At 34.0% G+C, this 20,771-nt stretch overlaps 2 protein-coding genes across 2 annotated transcripts; one reads left to right on the top strand and one right to left on the bottom strand.

The window, feature by feature from the left end:
- The first annotated feature begins 245 nt into the window (after positions 1-245).
- On the top strand, positions 246-8,054 carry LOC145958979 (cytochrome P450 736A117-like). The gene is made up of 4 exons (XM_083076822.1): positions 246-668; positions 5,091-5,453; positions 6,228-6,512; positions 7,245-8,054. Exons 1-4 carry the CDS (start codon positions 351-353, stop codon positions 7,854-7,856), a joined length of 1,578 nt encoding a protein of 525 aa, XP_082932948.1. The 5' UTR covers positions 246-350; the 3' UTR covers positions 7,857-8,054.
- Positions 8,055-13,908: 5,854 nt separating this feature from the next.
- LOC109804038 (cytochrome P450 736A117) lies at positions 13,909-18,380 on the bottom strand. The gene is given in 3 exon segments (XM_020365782.3): positions 13,909-14,676; positions 17,349-17,582; positions 17,584-18,380. Coding segments are annotated over 3 exon segments (1,548 nt in total). The 5' UTR covers positions 18,286-18,380; the 3' UTR covers positions 13,909-14,064.
- Positions 18,381-20,771: the final 2,391 nt, after the last annotated feature.

Genomic DNA, 20,771 nt, shown 5'->3' with positions numbered 1-20,771 from the left:
TTTTGATAAATAATTTTTAAAAAAAAATTAATTTTGGTATTTTTATTTTTATTTTTTAATTTAGAATGTGCAAAAGGCATAACCCGCTGTCGGCAGTCGTGATGCCGATCGATGCATGTATTCATGCCATTTTAATACTATTACATATAATAAACGTGTTGCGTGTGCATATTCTCCACAAACACAAACACAAACACGTCACGTAGCTTATGTAACTTCGAACCTGTATAAATACCTGAATCTGCCTTGATACTTAAGCAGCGAATTAAAGAAAAGACACTACACAAGTACGCATATCTTGAGTCGTTATTATAGCATAGTCATTCATCATCTATAACAACTGAAAGCCAATGTCGACCTCTCAGCATGAAAACTCTTCTTCATGCAGCTTCTTCTTCCCACTGGTTACCGTCATCATCCTCTTTCTTTTACGCACCCTCTTCAATCTTCTTCTCAAATGGAATAATAATTCCAATTCTGCAACAACACCACCATCTCCTCCAAAGCTTCCAATAATAGGAAACATCCACCAACTTGGAACCCTAACTCACCGCACTCTCCAATCCTTTGCTCAAACCTATGGCCCTTTGATGTTACTTCACTTTGGAAAAGTTCCAGTTCTTGTGGCCTCAACAGCTGAGGCTGCTCGTGAGATTATGAAAACCCATGACCATCACGAATAAAATGACAATCTACTTCTATGTGTTTGGTACGTTCATGAAACACCAGATTTTTAGCAATGTGCAAGGCCGCTTGACTATCACAATGAATGATCATAGGTTTGGTATGAGTGATGCCGAGGTTGGAAAGAATCCCTTTTAACCATTTGAGTTCGCAGGTAGTAGTTGCCATGGACCGATACTCAGCTTCAGCTGACGATCGAGAAACAGTTAGTTGTTTCTTTGTTTTCCAAGAGATAGGGGATTGACCAAGCTGGACCAGCCAACCGGTAACGGAGCGACGTGTAAGAGGGCAGCTAGCCCAGTCGGAGTCGCACCAGCCATGAAGTTGTAGATCACAGTTGCGAGAGAGCAATATGCCTTGACCGGGATTGCCTTTGAGAAACCGAACCACTCGGAGAGCAGCTTCCCAATGCTCAATTCGTGGCTCTTGCATGAACTGAGATAGCGTGTGAACGCTGAACGAAAGCTACGGGCGTGTAAAACACAGATAAATCAATCGCCCAACCAACCTGCGGTAGCGTTCTGGATTGGCAAGAAGAGCTCCGGTAGCAAGAGACAAACGATGATTTTGCTCTAATGGGGTGCCTGCAGGTTTAGCTCCAAGTAGACCAGCTTCAGAAATAATATCGAGCGTGTACTTACGTTGACAAAGAAAAATGCCCGTAGGATTGCGAGCAACCTCAATACCTAGAAAGTACTTCAATTTTCCAAGATCTTTCATGTGGAAGCATTCATTGAGGTAAGCTTTAAATCGTTTGATGGCTGAGGAGACATTGCAAGCAATAATTAGATCATCAACATAAATAAGAACAACAAGTTGAACCCCTTCTTGATGCAAAGTGAACAGAGAATGATCAAGACATGATTGCTGAAATCCATAAGATATAAGTGCATGAGACGATTTAGTGAACCAGCAACGCGGAGCTTGCTTTAAGCCGTATAACGATTTTCGAAGTTTGCACACCATGTTTGGTGTTGAGACAGAAAAACCAGGAGGCATGCGAATGAACACTTCGTCTGGAGATCACCATGTAGAAACGCATTGTGTACGTCCATTTGATGAAGTTCCCAGGATTTGGCAGCTGCCACAGCAAGAACAGTTCGCACTGTTACCATCTTTACAACGGGAGCAAACGTTTCAGTGTAGTTGATGTCTTTTTCTTGATGATTTCCGAGCACAACTAAACGGGCTTTAAATCGCTCGATGGTGCCATCAGAGTTGTACTTAATGCGATACACCCACTTGCATCCGAGAGCTTTCTTCCCTGAAGGCAATGGTTGCATGCTCCATGTATTGTTACGTTCCAGTGCATCTATCTCAGCTTGCATGGCTTGTCTCCATCTTGCATCTTTCACTGCCTCATGAAAGTATAAGGGCTCTTTTTCAACGGTGATTGCTGCAAGGAAGTGTCTGTGTGGCAAAGAAAATTTGGCACAATTTACATAGTGAGCAATAGGATAAGGAGTACCTGAAGGATGTGATGGAGTTGATGAGCTAGGGGAAGGACTCAACTTCTGCGCAGTGTGTGTTACATACCCTTGAAGTCTTGTTGATGGCTATTTTACATGATACCCACGTCCAAGTAGCAAATTTTTATCAAGATTACTGGGCATTGTGGTATTTGTGGTGTCTGGAACGGAGTTTTCAAGAATACCACCAGTAATGTCCGAAGTCTCCATTACGGAGCCTGTGGCTTCTACAGTGCTTGTGTGTGTACCCCCCTTGTCGAGAGCAAGGTCTGTTGATGATTCCATGTCATCAAGAATAGTGTCTACCATATTATCAACAGGCAAGGAGTGAGAGGATTCTTTTTCATTTTCAGAACGTTGATATGGAAATTGGTTTTCAAAGAATTGCACATCTCGTGAGATAAAAAATTCATGAGTTTCAAGATCATAAACTCTCCAACCCTTTTGCCCATAAGGGTATCCCATAAAGGCACATCTACGACTTCGACTTGCAAATTTGTCACCATTGGTGTGTTGGTTGCGAGCAAAACACAACGAACCAAACACACGTAGGTGATTGTAGGAGGGTTTTTGTCCATGTAACACTTCATATGGTGTTTTGCCTTTTAGAACTGTGCTTGGAGTGCGATTGATCAAATATCCTGCTGTCAATACACACTCTCCCCAAAAATCAATAGGCAAGTTACCTTGAAATCGCAAAGCTCGGGCAATATGAGAATATGTCGATGTTTGCGTTCGACCCTTCCATTTTGCTGAGGTGTGTACGTATATGAAGTTTGAAAAATTATCCCACGATCTAGAAAATAATTTTTCATGCAAATGAATTCCGTTCCATTATCACTTCTCACAGTTTTAACCTTTTTGTTATATTGCCTTTCTACCATAGAAAAGAAATTTTTTAGCACTTTCATGACTTCTTTCTTATCAACTAGCAAATATATCCATACCGCACGTGAGCAATCGTCAACAATTGTAAGGAAATACGAAGCACCACAAGATGAACGAGTTCTATATGGACCCCATAAATCGCAGCGTATCAAATCAAATATATTAGAAGCTTGATTATTACTCAAAGGAAATGTTTCTCTAGTTTGCTTTGCTCTTTGGCATGTATCACAAGCTTTATTTTTGACAGTACTAGTTCTACTTCCATTGACATTGAGAATTAATTGAGTAGTTTTCCAACATGGATGTCCCAACCTTTTGTGCCATACTTCTAGCTCATTCATTCCTTCAACGTTGCACACCTTCTTCATGAGGGCCTCTCGAAAGAAATAGAGTCCATCCCTTAGTTCACCCGCTCCAATCAGCATCTTCAAGGTTCGGTCCTGTATAGCACACATATTACCAACAAACTGGACATTACAATTTAATTCATCTGACAATTGTGATATAGAAATCAAGTTGCATTTCAATTGAGGTACATAAAGTACTTGTTCAAGGTTTAAATTATCAGTAAGTTTTACTGTTCCTTCCTTATTAGAAATAACAGTGTGTCCATTTGGAAGCCCAACAGGACATCCAGACACGTCCCTCACATTGCACAGGTGTTGCAAATTTCATGTCATGTGATTTGATGCTCCACTGTTAAGTATCCATGCATTATTTTTAAACATACCAGTCATGCTTTCATTTGGAGTGACTTTGGATGAATTAAGCATTTTTACTAGAGTTTTCCATTGCTCCTTACTTAGTCCTCCGTGTTCTGCATCACCACCAAGATTAGAATCAGATTTTTGTACTGCATTAGCGCGTACAAGTCCCTTTGGTGCACGAGAGGTAGTTGATCCTGTTCCTCCACTTCGGTTTTGATTTCGTCCTCGTGCAGCTATTTTTCCATTGTTTCTTGGACGGTCTCCCCACCATTCTGGGTATCCTATGAGCAGAAAACAATCGCTTCATCGTGTCCTGCCCTATTACAGTGTGTGCAAACAATTTTATTTTTGTTTTCACGCCCCTTGACCTTCACGCTTGCTTGAACTGCTAAGGCCATGACTTCCGGACGCTCTTCTCTTTCTTGGGTGATATTCCGTACTCGTTCTTCTTGTACAAGAATTGAGTATATTTTGTTCAGGGATGGCATAGGGTCTGTAGCGAGCAGATTGGAACGAATTGTTCCATACAATGCGTCATCTAGCCCCATCAAGAAGGTGTGGCATCTTTCTTCTTCCTTGCGTTTTTCAAGCTTTCCCGCAAGGCCACATGTGCACCCTTTATAGGTGCAAGTCAAGGCTGGTTCATGGACAGCTAAATCATCCCACAGCGCCTTTAACTTCCCGTAATAGGCTACCATGGACAGCCCTCCTTGTTTGCATTGTGCCAATTCTGATTTTAGCTGATAAATTCTTGGGCCATTCACAACTGAGAATCTTTCTTTTATGTCATCCCATATCTCCTTGGCAGTTTCTAAGTATGACATGGTTGTTCGCAAAGTTGGCTCAATTGTATTCAAAATCCATGACACCAACATTGCTTGAACAGTCCACCAATCTTCCAAGTCTGAAGATCCTTCTTCAGGTTCTATTATGGTTCCGTCAATGAAGCACCATTTTCTTCTTGCTCTCAAAGACCGTTTCATAGCTCTAGCCTATTCATCATAGTTGTCGCCTTTCAGCTGTACTTGGGCAATCACGTTTCCATGATTGTCACTAGAATTCAAGTCGTAAGGCGAAGGCTTTTTCTTCTGAGCACCTTTATCCATTGTGTCTGCCACGTTTGCTCTGATACCATGTGAATAATGGTTCCAGATGCTTTATTCCTCAATGGTCTGTTGTTTATATACACGAAATTGTTCCCAAAATACTCCTAAAATATCTCTTAGATTCTAACAGAAAATTAAATAATCAATCTTTTCTAATTTACATAACAACTTCAAAATTATATTTTATATAATAACAAACTTTGTTAACAATCTGTTAACAAGTTGTTACGGTATTAGACCAAGTTTTCTCCAACAGACCACATCGTAAGATGTTTGATATCTTCTTGTATGACTCCAAAGACGTGGCATCTGCTCCATATGGCCACTACTGGAGGCAAATAAGGAGCATTTGCGTCTTGCATCTTCTCAGTGCCAAAAAGGTTCAATCCTTTCGTGCAGTGAGAGAAGAGGAAATCTCCATAATGATGGAAAAGGTTAGAGAATGTTGTTCTTCTTTGATGCATGTGAATTTAACTGATTTATTCTCTACAGTCACCAATGACATAGTGTGTAGAGCTGCTCTTGGAAGGAGATACAGTGGAGAAGGTGGGAGTAAGTGTCGGGAGCCAATAAATGAGATTATAACTACAACAAAAATTGTTTTTAACAACAATTGTTTAATGGCAATAATTTAATTGCTGCTATTTAATTATATAATAAAAATATTAATGGCTAATATATAATAGCCACTAAAAATGTATTTATATTATATTAAAGTTTATTATTAGCGACAATTATTTATTGAAAAAACTAGTCCCACATCGATTAGAGATAAGATAATTAAATAGTATATAAGTGAGTAATAATTATCACCTTATAAGTTGATCTATAGGGTTGAGTTAGACTCTTAATTCACTATAATAAATTAGTATCAAATCACCCACTATTATTAAGTTTAATAGTGCTATAAAACAATTAGAGAGCAACTTTCACCTTATAAATCTCACATCTCTTAAGAGATAAGACAATTAAAAAATATATAAATAGAAGACAACCCTCATCTTACAAATCTCACATCGACTAGAAATAAATAAAAGAGTATATAAGTTATGAATTTAGAAAAGAAAATTATAGGAATAAATTATTTAAAGTTTTACTAGCAAAAGATAAAAATCACTAAATGGATGGAAAGGAGACAATTGAAAAAATAACTTTTAATAGCCTTTAAAATGGCTACTAAAATTGCCACTAAAAAAATAAGTTTTCCCGACAATTTAGTAGGTCTTTACCAACATTTTATATAAATGCCGGTAATAGTATTAGCGACACTGGATACACCAGCCATTATTTAAATGCTAGTAAAAAAAATAATGACAATTTATATGATCGCTAAAAAATAAATTAATTGCCATAAAAACTTAATTTTGGTGTAGTGTACGGAGCTGATGGGGGCTTCAGTTTTAGGAGACTATATACCTTGGCTTGATTTTTTGGGAAGAGTTAATGGAGTGCATGGTAGAGCACAGAGAGTGGCTAAACAGCTCGATGAGTTTTTGGAAGAAGTTGTTGATGAGCATGTTAGTAAGAGAGGACACGATGTGCATGATGATGGTGATGGTGAAGGGCAGAATGATTTTGTGGACATTTTGTTGTGGGTACAAAAGACAAATGCCGTAGGATTCCAGATTGATAGAACAACTATAAAGGCTTTGGCTCTGGTACGTAAGATTAGTCCCTAACTTTTCTAGTTTCTAACTTCATAAAATATCTACTTATTCTGTAATTAAAGCATGCATGCATCACTTGTCATCCTTAATGTCAATTGAAAATGACGTGAACAAAAAACTGAAAGGTAAATGATATTTTATATTAATATCGTGTTTGGATATTATAACAATATTGATACAATATTAGCCATAATTTATTGCTTAATTTTTAAAATTGGGCGGTGTGTGAAATATATTCTCATTTTAGGTAGTCAACATGGAAGATGCAAGTCAAATCTACTTGGCATGAAAATATAGCTTTGGCCCGTATCTTTCATGTAATTATATTTCTAAACAATCTCATTTTGATAATTAATTTCCAAAAGACTTTACTTTAATCAATCAGTCCAATATTTCTTTAATAAACTCTTTTCGACGACACACTTTTTTTTTTTTTTTTTTTTACTATCAGATGAAATTCGATTGGATTCATTCAAAATTCAATAACATGAATCTTGTAAAGTTACACATTTTATTTAAAGAATATGTTGCTATAACTTCTCTACTCCAGGTTAATTAACAAAAGTTATAAATTCTTTTTAACTTCACTTGTATGTTTTTACACAACTTTCCTAGGCAAAAATTTGGCAACAAACGCAGAATCGCTGTAAACTTTTATTTTCCGTCTTAGAATTTAAAGATAGAATATGACGTTGACAATGGATATGGTTGTATTTCTTTCAGGATATGTTTGTTGCAGGTACTGAAACGACCTCCTCAATGCTAGGATGGTCCACGACAGAACTCTTAAGGCATCCAATTGTGATGCAGAAGCTACAAGATGAGGTGAGGAACGTGGTTGGTGATAGAACTCACATAACTGAGGATGATTTGAGTAGCATGCATTACTTAAAGGCAGTGGTTAAAGAAACTTTTCGATTACATCCCGCAGTTCCCTTATTGCTTCCAAGGGAATCCATGCAAGATGCCAAAGTGATGGGTTATGACATTGCAGCTGGAACACAAATAATAGTTAATGCTTGGGCAATTGCAAGAGATCCTTCATGTTGGGACCAACCTCAAGAGTTTCAACCCGAGAGGTTCTTAAATAGTTCAATAGATATCAAAGGACATGATTTCCAAGTGATTCCATTTGGTGCAGGAAGGAGAGGTTGCCCAGGAATCATGTTTTCCATGGTTGTGTATGAACTGACCCTAGCAAACCTTGTTCACCAATTTAATTGGACAGTGCCTGGTGGAGTAATTGGGGATCAGACATTGGACATGACTGAATCTGCTGGATTATCCGTTCGTAAAAAATTCCCTCTTGTGGCAATTGCATCTCCACATATATAAGAAATGAATTATTAAAGGTACAAGTAATAACTTAAGAAGAAAAATAAGTGTTGCGCTCTTGATTAAGTATTTTAGAATAATATAAGGCGAAGAATGCCTTCAGAGTATATATACTCTATCGCGCTTGATAGTTGAATAATTGTATTGGTTGATCAATATTTAAGTTAGTTGAGCTCTCAACTTTGTACGTGAGTGATATATATGTGCAATGTTTAATCAACTGATCTTAATAAAAAAAAATTTAAGTCTGGTAAACTAAATTCTCATTTTTATCAACATAAGTGTTTTTACGTTTTATACCTTTCATGGTGCAACCTTCACTACAATATTTTTACAATCCAATTGTCCTTCAAGTTGAATGAAGATAATTTTCTACCATAGCAATAGCATGCTATAGCAACATTCAAAGATTTCAAACTTCAAAACACATCAGTGAGAATGTTACGTACAATAAAATATGTTGTGAACCTTATGGATCATAGGAAATTTGTATATACATTTTAGGATCAATTATACCACCCCCAAATTTTCTAAAATTGTTAAAAGGATGTTTTTATTAATTAAATGAGTTTTAAAAAATATTTTAGAGTCTTTTAATAATAATAAGTATTTTAAATTAATAAAAAAATATTTATGAAATTATTTTTATTATGGAAAGTATTTGGAAAAAATAATGTTTTAATTAATTATGTAATTAAATGTATTTTGAAAAATATGTATTTGTATAGTGAAATATTTAATTATGTTTTGTTTTAAAAAGAAATTAGGGAAAGAACAATGTTAATTTTTTGGTATTTCATGTTTACACTTCCCTCATATGTTTACACGCTCTTCTATTTGGAGTAGAAGAAACGCATGGAAAATAGGAAGAACATCATCTTGAAGCTCTACAATCGTCACCTAATATTATTGAGGCAAGTGGGAGTGAGGATTTCTCCCTTGGGAGTCAATTCATCTCTTGAGTTAGGGAATTGCAATCACTTTTTTTGCCTATGTACCTATCGGGAAAAAAATCATGATTTAACTCGGGAAAGGAGAATTAGAGTTCTATGTGTTTCTGATGAGTCTTATATGTAATAATTGATTTATGTGTGTGATTAATTTTGTGTTGAGTGTTTTTGATTATGAACCTATGAGTGTTCTGTAGAAATTGTTGAATTATAGAGTAAAGATTGATAAAATTGATGATGAATTCTGAAAGTAATGTATGCATTTGTTTAATTGATTCTATAGATGTATATTTTGAGTGTTAATTATGATGATAATTGATTAAATTGAGTGAAGTGAGTTGGGTGAGTTGTGCAATTTTTCGCATTTTGTTGTAGTGAATTTTTTCCTAAGGCAATACAAATGGCACACCCGTACCCACTTTCATGCCCATGCAAACTTAATATGCTTTTTATTTCTTCATAATAATTGTATTCTTATATATGTTAGCTTTTCAATGGTGTTGAATCATCCAAAAATGAGATTTAGAACTTAAGTTATAATCAAATTAGTGAGTGAAAGTTAAATTGTCATATTTAGGCTAAAAAGCTATGATTTTGTAATTAAGTTGTGTGTGTTGTAATTCATGAACAAATGAAATTGTATGACAAAATGTTGTAAGATGTGTATTTTGTAATGACCCGCTTGACCGTCACACAACACAACACCACAGCACCACACAGACAAGAACATACATATATATATACACACACACACACACACACACACACACACACACACACACACACACATATATATATATATATATATATATATAAGCAGCTAAAATATATACACAAGGTCTAGCATGGGGCTTAAAATCAGAGTAAACAAATTACATCCAAAATAGCCAAACTAGTGGCTAAAACAACAAAACATCAAAATCCACTCCATCTCCCAGCTGCAGACCTGCCTCAAGACCAGCCTATCCCTGTTCTGCTCCCATACATAGTATGATCATCGCAGTCCAAACCACATGGAAACAACAAAGGGAAAGCTAGTGAAAAGAATCAGCATATACACATATAGTTAAAAGAATTATAATCAGCCACAGCTAACAGCATATCATCTAGTTCAGCAACATTAACATATAATATATCACAGCATACATCTCACATCATTCAGCAATAACAGCAGTAAACACACAATGCGTTGTCACGCATTTCATCCAGATTTGGTCGCTTGTAAGTGGTATAGTTCGACCTTGCCCCTATACCAAGGTCGCTTTGTAATCAGTATAGCTCGACCTTGCCCCTATACCGTGGTCGCTTTATACACGTGTGCCTCGACCTTGTCCACACACGGGACCAACTAAGTACTTAGAGGAGAACAACATAGTGGCCACTCCAAGGGTCAGCTTCCTAGGGAGGGTTTTCAACAAATTGGGCTCTAAGAGCACCACAGCTACCTCAATCCACACAAAGGAATGATAAATTTCAAAAACATCTCCTCTAGTCATAGTGATCAATAGCTCAGCCTTACGGCCCACAACAGCTCAGCCTTACGGACTACAACAACTCATCCTTTCGAACTACAATAGTTTATCAGCATGCAACACAGCACAACATAGCAGCAATAACAGCATATAGCACAACTCAACATTATACAGCACAGCTTAACATCATAATTCAGCATGAACATCTCACAGCACAACTCATCATCAATCAGCTCAACAACATTCATCATCAACATCTTAAATCAGCATACAATTCAGCTCGGCTCAACAACAAAATTTAGCATTAGCATCATACAGCACAACTCAGCGTTACATCATTAACAACATAAACAACATACAACAAAGCTCAAATTTTCATCATACGGCATTAACAACATTAATCAGCATAAACAACATTCAGCACAACTCAGCTTAACCGCAATAACAGCTCAAACATTATTAACAACATGATCAACAACTTTACAACATACAACATATTCAACACATAATACGACTCACCCATCTTGTTTAAAACTCATCTATTATGCCAACTTACCCACCCAAACAACACCAATCAACCTAAGCACCTGAAACAACTTTCAACTTAACCAAATCACTAATTGTGAAATGGCAACCTGCACATAAAATATCACATCAGGAGTTATACTACTCCTACCATGCTCATCCTTATCTCATATGAAAGATAAGAAGAATTCCTACAACTTTCATGAAGACACCAAGTCCTAATTCCTTCATCTACCTTATTAAAAATTCTAAAAACTGCAACAGCTATAACTAATGCTGGCAGCTTGACCCCTCTTCACTAAAACAACCATATATGGAGTTCTAGAAATCCTTTTTGGGTGATTCCAGCGCCATTGGAAAGCTAACATCCAAGGATACAACTTTCATGAAAACTATAAAGTCAATTCTGAAAGAAAACGCACGGCCGGCGCATTAAAATCACGCTCGGCGTAAATCTCAACCAGAGACCTACAGAGGTCTTTTGCGCCCGACGCAATTATCTTGCGCCCGGCGTAATATCAATAACAAAAACATAAGATTCACGTCTGATAGTGCGCCTGGCATGGTTCTCCCCACGCCCGGCATGATTTTCCTAGGGATTCCCCATTTCAGATCACGCCCGGCTCGAAGAACTGCGTCCGGCACAATTTCAAACAGTAACCATCATTACTTCAAAAATTTCACCCAAAACCTGCAAAATCAGCCAACTCAAACACATGAAATCCATCAAATGAACTACATTTACATCAAACAACTCAAAAAACACAGCTTTACCAACATGCAACCATCAAAACATGAAAATCCCAAATTTTCACCTAAAACCCCGAAACCTCGAAAACGAAATTTCTTCAATCTCAGCCAACAATCATCCAACATCAAACCCCTCATGAGTTTCTAAACTCATTTCCACACAATCCAGCAAAAACCTAGCTTCCCTTACCTCGGTGAGACGATTCCGAGCTTTGGGAAGAGAAGAACGAACGGGAAAAGAGAGACGGAGAAGAAGAGAAAGCTCCACGCCCAAGCTAGCTCTAAATCACCTACTTAGCAGCACCACCTTAAGACAACAAGAAAATAGAGGAAATGCACAATGGAGGCAAAGAAAGTGAGTAGGGAAATGAGAGAGTGAAGAAAATGAGGAAAAAGAGAAGGAGAGGCCGTGGGTCTTACATATTTGATGATGACATAGTGTTTATATGTTGTTTTCTTTTCACAAGCGTGACATATCTTTTTTTCATGTAATTAAGACTACGATGATCATGACTTTTCATGAGAGTATGACAAAATTAACGGAATGATTTAATGTGTAGTTAATTGTGAGTCACGTTGATAGTGACTCTTTTTAGTGGTTGTTGCTATGATATAGAGGTTGTGAATAAGGCCTTTTTTGTATTCATTATTTACTTCATTGTGTATGTAGTATATATATACAAGAATATTGTTATTTTTATTTCCTTGCATATAATTGTGTACATGAGATCTAAATACTTATTATATAATAATCCTAGGTAAATGTATGTTGTTCTATTTTTCCATTGCATGTCATTAATTAAACTATAGCAAATATAGTGACATGTAAACAAAAACTGAATTTGGTATCTTTAATAATTAATAGAATTTCAAAATTACATGATTACCGTTATTAAAATCCTATATAAGATAAACCTAATTCAGTTAATTTTTTATTTCAGTTACGATCAATATTTTTAAAATTAGAATGATAATTAAATCATAATAGGTATTGTTTCAAGGTTCAACAATCAACCATAGTCAAACTATGATGGTATCATTATGAATAAAATTATAATGATAATAAATAATACATAAAACAATATTAAAAGTATAATATCTTAATTTTATAACACTAATATTTAAATAAAAAAATCATTTATAGATTTTTTAACATTTAATGTATATATAAAACTAAATATAATATTTAAGTTTAAATTTTAACAAAATATAACAATGTTCATTGACAATAAAAATTTTACATTTATATAAAATGTCAAACTAATATTATATAAATTATAAAATCTCAAGATATAAAAAATTGTAGAACAATATAAATGATTAAAAATATTTTGATAAGCAAAGTATTACAAATAATGGATAATATAATTTATTTTAATTTATAAATCTTATTAATTTATATATAATTCTTATCAGACTGGTTAAAACTGGTTTTTACCAATTTTGGTACAGTTCAATCGGTTCCGATTCAATCCGTTTTAGTCTTAAATGGGTATTGAATTCGTAATTAAAATAGAAATTTATAGCTACCGATCGATGTTCAATCCTATTCATCACATTTAATAAGAATATTGTGTAAGTGACAAAAAGAAAATCATAATATATTCTTTGTTATATATAATTGACCCAAAAAAAAACGTAGATACAATTAGAGACGAAAAACGAATACTAATTACGAAAAAAGGATCAAAATTAATACGTTTTGTCCCTACTTTGGATTGTTTTTTTCTAACTCCGTTAACTTTGCCTGTTGTAACACATCACAGAATTAATTTCTTACACTTTCCATAACTATCTTTATAAGTCATCACTTTTACAACCATTCATTCAAAGCTCATTAAGAAGGTTAGTTGCTTTGTATGAATTCAACCACTTGTAAATTCACATGGTTATATATATATATATATATATATATATATATATATATATATATATATATATATATATATATATATATATATATATATATATATAAAAACTAATAACCTGCTTAAATATTACAGACAATTTTGTAATCGATATTTCTTTAATCGTAGTGATTTTTTTTTTTTTTTATGAACATAGTTCACATGTGATGTGATATCCTAAAACCAATGACTGACTAATATGAATCCATAGGATATGATTATTGTTGGTTAACTATTATTTTAATACAAATGAAATTGTATCCGTTTATGTAGGTGAGAGAAAAATTTGTGAAATTTTAAATTATGGGACAACATTCACATTTATAAATTAAGGGACAAAATTTTTAAAAAAGAATTGAAAAGATAAAATTTACAAAATTATGTAATTTTATAGGAAAAAAGGTGAAATTAAGCTAATAAATAATATAATGAGAAATGAAGACAAAGATAACAATTAAAATAAATATATTTAATTATAAAGAAAAAAGGTAAAGTTCGTACAAATATAAATGCGAAAAAGCTAATTACACCTTGTAATAACACAAACGCTAACATTATAATAATCGAAACCTCTAATTTTACTTTGTAACATTTCACTTGTTTGTTACATATGAGGTGATGCAAGTGCCAGAAGAGGAAATTTCCTATGAACAGTCAATCCAGTAGTTTCAGAGATGTCAAATGCCTGGTCCCTCAGCACTCCACCAGGTACTTCCCAATGAAATTGGTGCACAATGTTTGCAAGCACCAACTCATTCACAATCATGGCAAATGCTATTCCTGGACATCCCCTCCTTCCAGCTCCAAATGGAATCAATTGAAAATCATGCCCTTTGATATCAATTGCACTCTTCAAGAATCTCTCTGGTTGAAACTCTAGAGGTTGGTCCCAATATGAAGGGTCTGTAGAAATTGCCCAAGCATTAACCAGCACTTGTGTGCCAGCTGCAATGTCATAGCCCAATACTTTGGCATCTTGCATGGATTCCCTTGGAATCAATATGGGAGATGGAGGGTGTAACCTAAGAATCTCTTTAATAACTGCTTTTAAGTAGGGCATGTGATTCAAATCCTCCTCAGTTATGTGAGTCCTGTCTCCAGCTACACCTCTCACCTCATCTCGTAGCTTTTGCATCACATTTGGGTGCCTCAAGAGTTCTGTCATGGCCCACTCTAGCACTGCAAGGGTGGTATCAGTTCCTGCACCAAACATATCCTGAATTGAAATATAAAAATATCAATGGTTAACACAATTGCCACCACATAATTTTTATTATTATGTCCTATCCGAATATACTACACTGCAGGGTGAAAATAAAAAACATGGCAACTTAATTAATTAGGATCACAGAATATAATATGATGACATATGAAATGATATATATCCTATAAAATTAAACATACGCTTCCTTCCATCCACAATATACAGAATAAACCCCAAACAAAAGTTATGAGGGGAGTAATATTCACTACAATAAAATAAATTTTTAGTGACATTTAATATGATTTTTAGTGACAATAAAAATTGTTACAAAATCTTTTATCGGTATTTCAACATTAGTCATTATATGCAATGTCGCTAAAATATTTAACGACCATTATTCTATATACTGGTAAAATCCTTATAATGGTCGGCAAAAATGTAAAACTTTAATTTTGTGACATTTTTTACTGGCATTTAATATTTTTTGTTATTGCCACCAAAAGTTTAAGAAATAATTTATAATACTCTTTTATTATCTTATTTTTAGTCGACGTGAGACTTGTAAGATGAAGGTTGTCTTCTACTTATATATTCTTTAATTTTCTTATTTTTTTAATTAGCACTATTGAGTTTAGTAATGGTGAGTAATCTAGTATTAACTTAGAATAGTAAGTTATAGGTCTAACTTAATCTTACAAAATAAACTTGTAAGGTGAAAGTTATCATCACTTATATACTCTTTAATTATCTTATTTCTAGTCGACGTGGGACTTAAGTTTTTTCCAATAAATATTTGTTGCTAATAATAAATTTTGGTATGATGTGAATATATTTTTAGTGGTCATTATATATTAGTCATTAATATTTTTATTAAATAATAAAATAGAGATAATTAATTTATTACCGTTAAATAATTGTCGGTAATAATAAGTTTTGTTGTAGTTACTACTTTTTCAATTAATTTTGTTTGTTTAACAAGACTACTAATTTCTTATGGTTATTATAATATGTGCATAGTTATATATTTGAATCCTCTTATGGTTATTATAATTCTTACCAATAAAAAAATATAACCCTTATATTCTCCTTTTGAATTTTTATTTGTAATAATTCACTATTTATGTAGAGATGTTTGATTAATTATCTTGATTTTGTTCACGTGCACCTAAATTGTATATGTTCTACTCTATCATGAAGAAATTTCATATGGGCTCCGCTTAATATTGAAGTGATCCCATTCTTATGGCTATAAGATCATGCATCCACTTTTTCTTTTGTTTTTATGTCAACCATATATTACTTCAGGTTGTAAAAAATTAGTTTTTTATTTAATTATATAATAATCATTAATTTCTAACATTTAATATAATGATTACTTAAAATAAAAAATTATATTTGGAATAAAATTTATGTTTATAATATAATTAATTAAAAGTAATTATATTAATTATTTGTCTTATGTTATTTATAATTAAGATTTGTGTTATGTTATTTATAATTAAGATAAGAAAAGATAGAGGTAGTATTATTTGGCTAACACAGGATAAATAATCCCAAGATTGAAGATCACTTAAGTCTTGCATTGAGTCCACTATTGCCAGAAGCATATCCACCCAAACAAAATTGACAGTATGGTAAAAGAAAAAACCTGTTGCCCCTTATCGATTTGTTTTGCACTAAAAATATGTCCTCTTCCATGCCTTGTTTATGTTTCAACCACTTGCCATAGTTAGGTAGTGATGATGGACATTTTGTTTTTATTTCCAATACGATAACGCAATCAAGCTAGATTTTGGTATACTTTGGCATCAATTACAGGAAAGTTTAGAAGTTCAAATATTTTGGAGTACTTTTAAAACGAATGAAATAACTGTATATTGATGTAATTTTTTTAGCAAGTCGTTTAAACTTCTAATAAATAATAAATGTACTAAAAATACAAAGGTTTTCAATTATAAATTGTTATATATAATAATTTTATTATTTTTGAATAATCATCTTAAAGTTTATATTAAAAATATTTAATTAATTGATAATATATATAAAAAAAATATTATATCAACAGTGCAGTCTACTAAATACTTCTTCAAATCTCTCAAGAAATTTAAACTTCAGGGAGTAATCTACTACTTATTGAACTCAAAACAATTTGGAATAAAATGGAAATAACTAGATTCTTATATAAACCAAACGACTTTTTACCGGAAAAACAAGGGAGTTCAATAAAATATTAAAAAAATAATGAAATATTAGCAACACCCTCTTTCTAGTAAACTCTATTATTTGGGCAAATTTTGTTAAAAACAACCAAATTGAATGGGTCCACTCTTTATTTAATAAACTTTGAATCATAACAAGAGAGTGATCATGTATCATTACCTGTTTCTTATTTGTTGAAGAGTAATACATTTTGGATACTTGAATTATACGAATACTTCATATATTGATATCTATGACATTTTTTCCCCTTATCAATTTGTTTTGCACTAAAAGTATGTCCTCTTCCATATGTCTTTTGTTCATGTTTCATTAATTAGGTGAATCCCATTTCTAAATTAGTATAATTTCCATAAATTTCAATTATAATAGAGAATGGGGTAGGAAATGAGAGTTAAAAGAGTATATTATCAGTATAGAGTAGGTAATAAGAACTAATTAATTAGGTAGAAACGTGTAAATCTTACCATGACCAAAGCCTTCATGATTGTTCTATCAATCTGAAATTCTGTGGTGGAGCTTGTCTTCTGAATCCGCAGCAAGATGTCCACAAAATCATTGTGCCCTTCATCACCATCATCGTCATCATCATGTCCTCTCTTACTAACATGTTCATCAACAACTTCATCCAAAAACTCATCAAGGTGTTTAGCCGCTCTCTTAGCCCTACCATACACCCCATTAACTCTTCCCAACCAATTAATCAAGCCAAGGCACATAATCCCCCAAAACCGAAGCCCCCAACAACTCTTCTAACTCACTCATAGGCCTTCTAAGCTCACTCGCACCATATCTCCTTCCAATAACACACCTACACACTATATCATTAGTTACCTCGGATAACAAATCAGTTAGGTTAACTGGCTTCAACTTCGAGTCACAACAACTCTTCCTAACTTTCTCTATCATTAGCACAACTTCCTCTTCTCTCACCCTACGAAAGGATTGAACCTTTTTGCCACTCAGAAGATGCAACACACAGATACTCTTCACCTGCCTCCAGTAGTGGCCGTAAGGTGCAGATGCTACGTCTGTTGAACCATACCAGAAGATGTCAAACATCTTACGATGTGGTCTGTTGCAGAAAACGTGGTCTAGGGATTTCAGAACCTCACGCGCTGCTTCGGCGGTTGAGACCACGAGCATTGGTACGTTTCCAAAGTGAAGCAACATTAAGGGACCATAGGTTTGAGCCAGAGATTGGAGTGTGCGATGATGGGAAGTGCCAAGTTGATGGAGGTTTCCTATTATGGGGAGTTTTGGAGGAGATGGGGGCGAGTTTTTAGTTGAATTGGAATTCAATTTGGATAGAAGATTGAGAATGGTGGGAAAGGCTAGGAAGATGAACAGTGGTATCAAAGATAGGAACCACAAGGAGGAGATTTCGTTCAGAAAATTCGACATGGCTTTTGCTTGAAAGATTATTGATCACTTGAGAACTTTGTAATTCTTTGCCGGAATATGTGTTGGTTAATGTATATATTCGAAAAATCTTCTCTCCACGGATAATAATATATTGTCGGGAATACCATTTTTGGATAATCAGAAATATCATTTTTAGGAATATATAGTTAAAAGTAGGTTTGATTAGATTCACTCTTTCATTATGAGAATCAAATGATTTGAAATATAATATAATTACTTTTGTTTTTTTTAGAACAAACAACATTCAGAAATAAAATTCTAAAACTTATAACAAACGTAAGAATTATATATTCTTAAATTCATATTCTCAGAAATGGTGTTTTGATCTATAAAACAATCGTCCCTTAAACAAATAAATGGTAAGAACAATTATTCATCAACTTGTCAACCGTATAAACATTTATTTAATATTTTTATTCATTTATTTATCATATAATATTATTTATCACATTATTGTATGATAAATGATATAATATGATAACAAAATAAAAATAAAAATATTATTAAGAAGTTTGATATATAAATATATATGATAACTCTATACCATATTGGACGGGAGCCTTATATATTATCAACATCATTATAAAACCCTTATCATTGAACATAATTATAATTAAGATTTCACGACCGAGCTTTTCCGCACCCTTAACGTACTTTCTCAGGTCCTGTTATTCTCTTAATCATAGCTATATTAATAATAAGAATTTTAATTCTAACGCTAATAACAATAAGGACCGTTCAAAAGGATCATTGATCAAATATATTTCTGATGCACAGGTTCCATTTTTATGGCAAGTGCAGAGCATACTCTATATCTAATAGTAAAGCAAAGTATTCTCTCACGGAAGGAAGTCTAAGACATAATCACAAGAATAGAGTTTTCAGGAAAGAAAGAAGTGTTTAGAAACTCATGATAATATAAAACAGAAGTTTTATTTATGATTTAGGTTCTCTGCCTCTCAACATTACACAAGCAGTCCTTATATAGAGGAGCTGAGCTCCCGGACCTGAAACCATTATAAAATAAACTTAAGGCCATTACTATTATGGCCGACACTATAGTACAGTGACTCATCCCTAAGGTACAATGATTCATACCTAATGACTCACTACTGTCCTTCACAAAACAGTAAATACACACAGATGGCTAAAGATGTAGGGTCACATCTGCCAACAAACTAGTACGTATAGGGATAAGATTCCCTCAGACTCAATAATTTTACAAAAGATGTTAGGTTACATCTTATTAACTCAAAACGATACACAGCTGGTTGCATAAGATTCCTTCACGTGATGGTCAAAAATTCCATCAGTTAATGCTTAAAGATAGGCTCATGACTTGGTGATAAGTTTGGATCTGAATAACTGGAATCTGAAGCTGAGCTGTAAAATCGAGATAAGGTTGGACTATCACAGTGATATGCATTATCCTCATGCATAAGAATTTGTCCACGTGTATCAGCACTTTCAAGAATAAGTTGTTCCGTTGGAGCTGTATTGACTGGTGGACACACTTTCTTAGCAACACTGTAATAATGTGTATCTGGCTCAGGAGGACAAATGATATCCAATGGCTTTAAGTTGGTACATGTAGAACTTCTGTTAATAACTTCAGCAAAAGTTCCATTTAACCTGTGAAGTTCAATGATCAGTTCACTCTGATAAAAAGGTGGTTGATCTTCTTGAGTAAACATTTGAAGATTTGGATATGTAGACCACATTTGAACTTGGTTTTATGTCCATAATAATTTTTTTGTTGGATGTTTAAAATATGGACGATGAATAATGGCAATGATAACCATCCTTTCTAAGTTCCACTGGCTAGGATCATGATGTTGTTGAATCCTAGTTTTTTCAGCCTCAAGGTCTTCAATCCATTTGTATGGGCTCATACCAGGACAGAAATTCCCATAGTATTGAACCTTCATATTTTGTGTTTTGCAGAAAATTAATCATTTCCTGAGTAGGAAAGATTAATGGATATTGATGGAGCAATGAGACGCTCCATAAATACCACATGTCATCTTCAAGAAATGGTTTTCCCAATAAAATACCAAAGATATTCAGAAAGGGTGTGTCTGGATTAAACCAATTTGGTTTGGGCGAAATATGGTGTTTGTGGAGAGAGGCTGCCAGATAAGATAACATATGTTGTCTGGCAAAGTTTTGCAATGTTGCAGGGGAAATAGGGAAATCTGGTGTGATTTCTGGAGAAAACTGTTTCTTCCAGGGATTATGTTGAGAGGAGGAGGATGGTTCATTCATCAAGATCATTGGATAAGTATAATCAGAAGATATTATACTTATATGATGTTGATCAGGCTTTTTTGGTCTAGAGAGGTAGTCTGGAATAGAATTGTCTTTTCCCTTGATATGCTTGACTATAAAATCATATCTGGAAAACCATTCTTTTAACCTGAGTATTTGTGCATTGGGAGGCACCCTGTTTTTGAATTCTAACATTC

Source organism: Cajanus cajan, chromosome 1 (assembly GCF_000230855.2).
Source record: "Cajanus cajan strain Asha chromosome 1, NIPB_CcT2T_4, whole genome shotgun sequence".
In the NCBI taxonomy this organism is placed as follows: domain Eukaryota; kingdom Viridiplantae; phylum Streptophyta; class Magnoliopsida; order Fabales; family Fabaceae; genus Cajanus; species Cajanus cajan.
Note: the sequence above shows the minus strand (reverse complement) of the source record. Positions and strands in the feature narration are given on the sequence as shown.

What these genes read in the sequence shown, in the direction of transcription:
- LOC145958979 (XM_083076822.1), top strand. Translation starts at nt 351, where the DNA reads ATGTCGACCTCTCAGCATGAAAACTCTTCTTCATGCAGCTTCTTCTTC. An exon ending in TTATAACTACAACAAAAATT is followed by an intron (nt 5,454 to 6,227) that starts GTTTTTAACAAC and finishes ATTTTGGTGTAG; the next exon opens with TGTACGGAGCTGATGGGGGC. An exon ending in CTATAAAGGCTTTGGCTCTG is followed by an intron (nt 6,513 to 7,244) that starts GTACGTAAGATT and finishes TATTTCTTTCAG; the next exon opens with GATATGTTTGTTGCAGGTAC.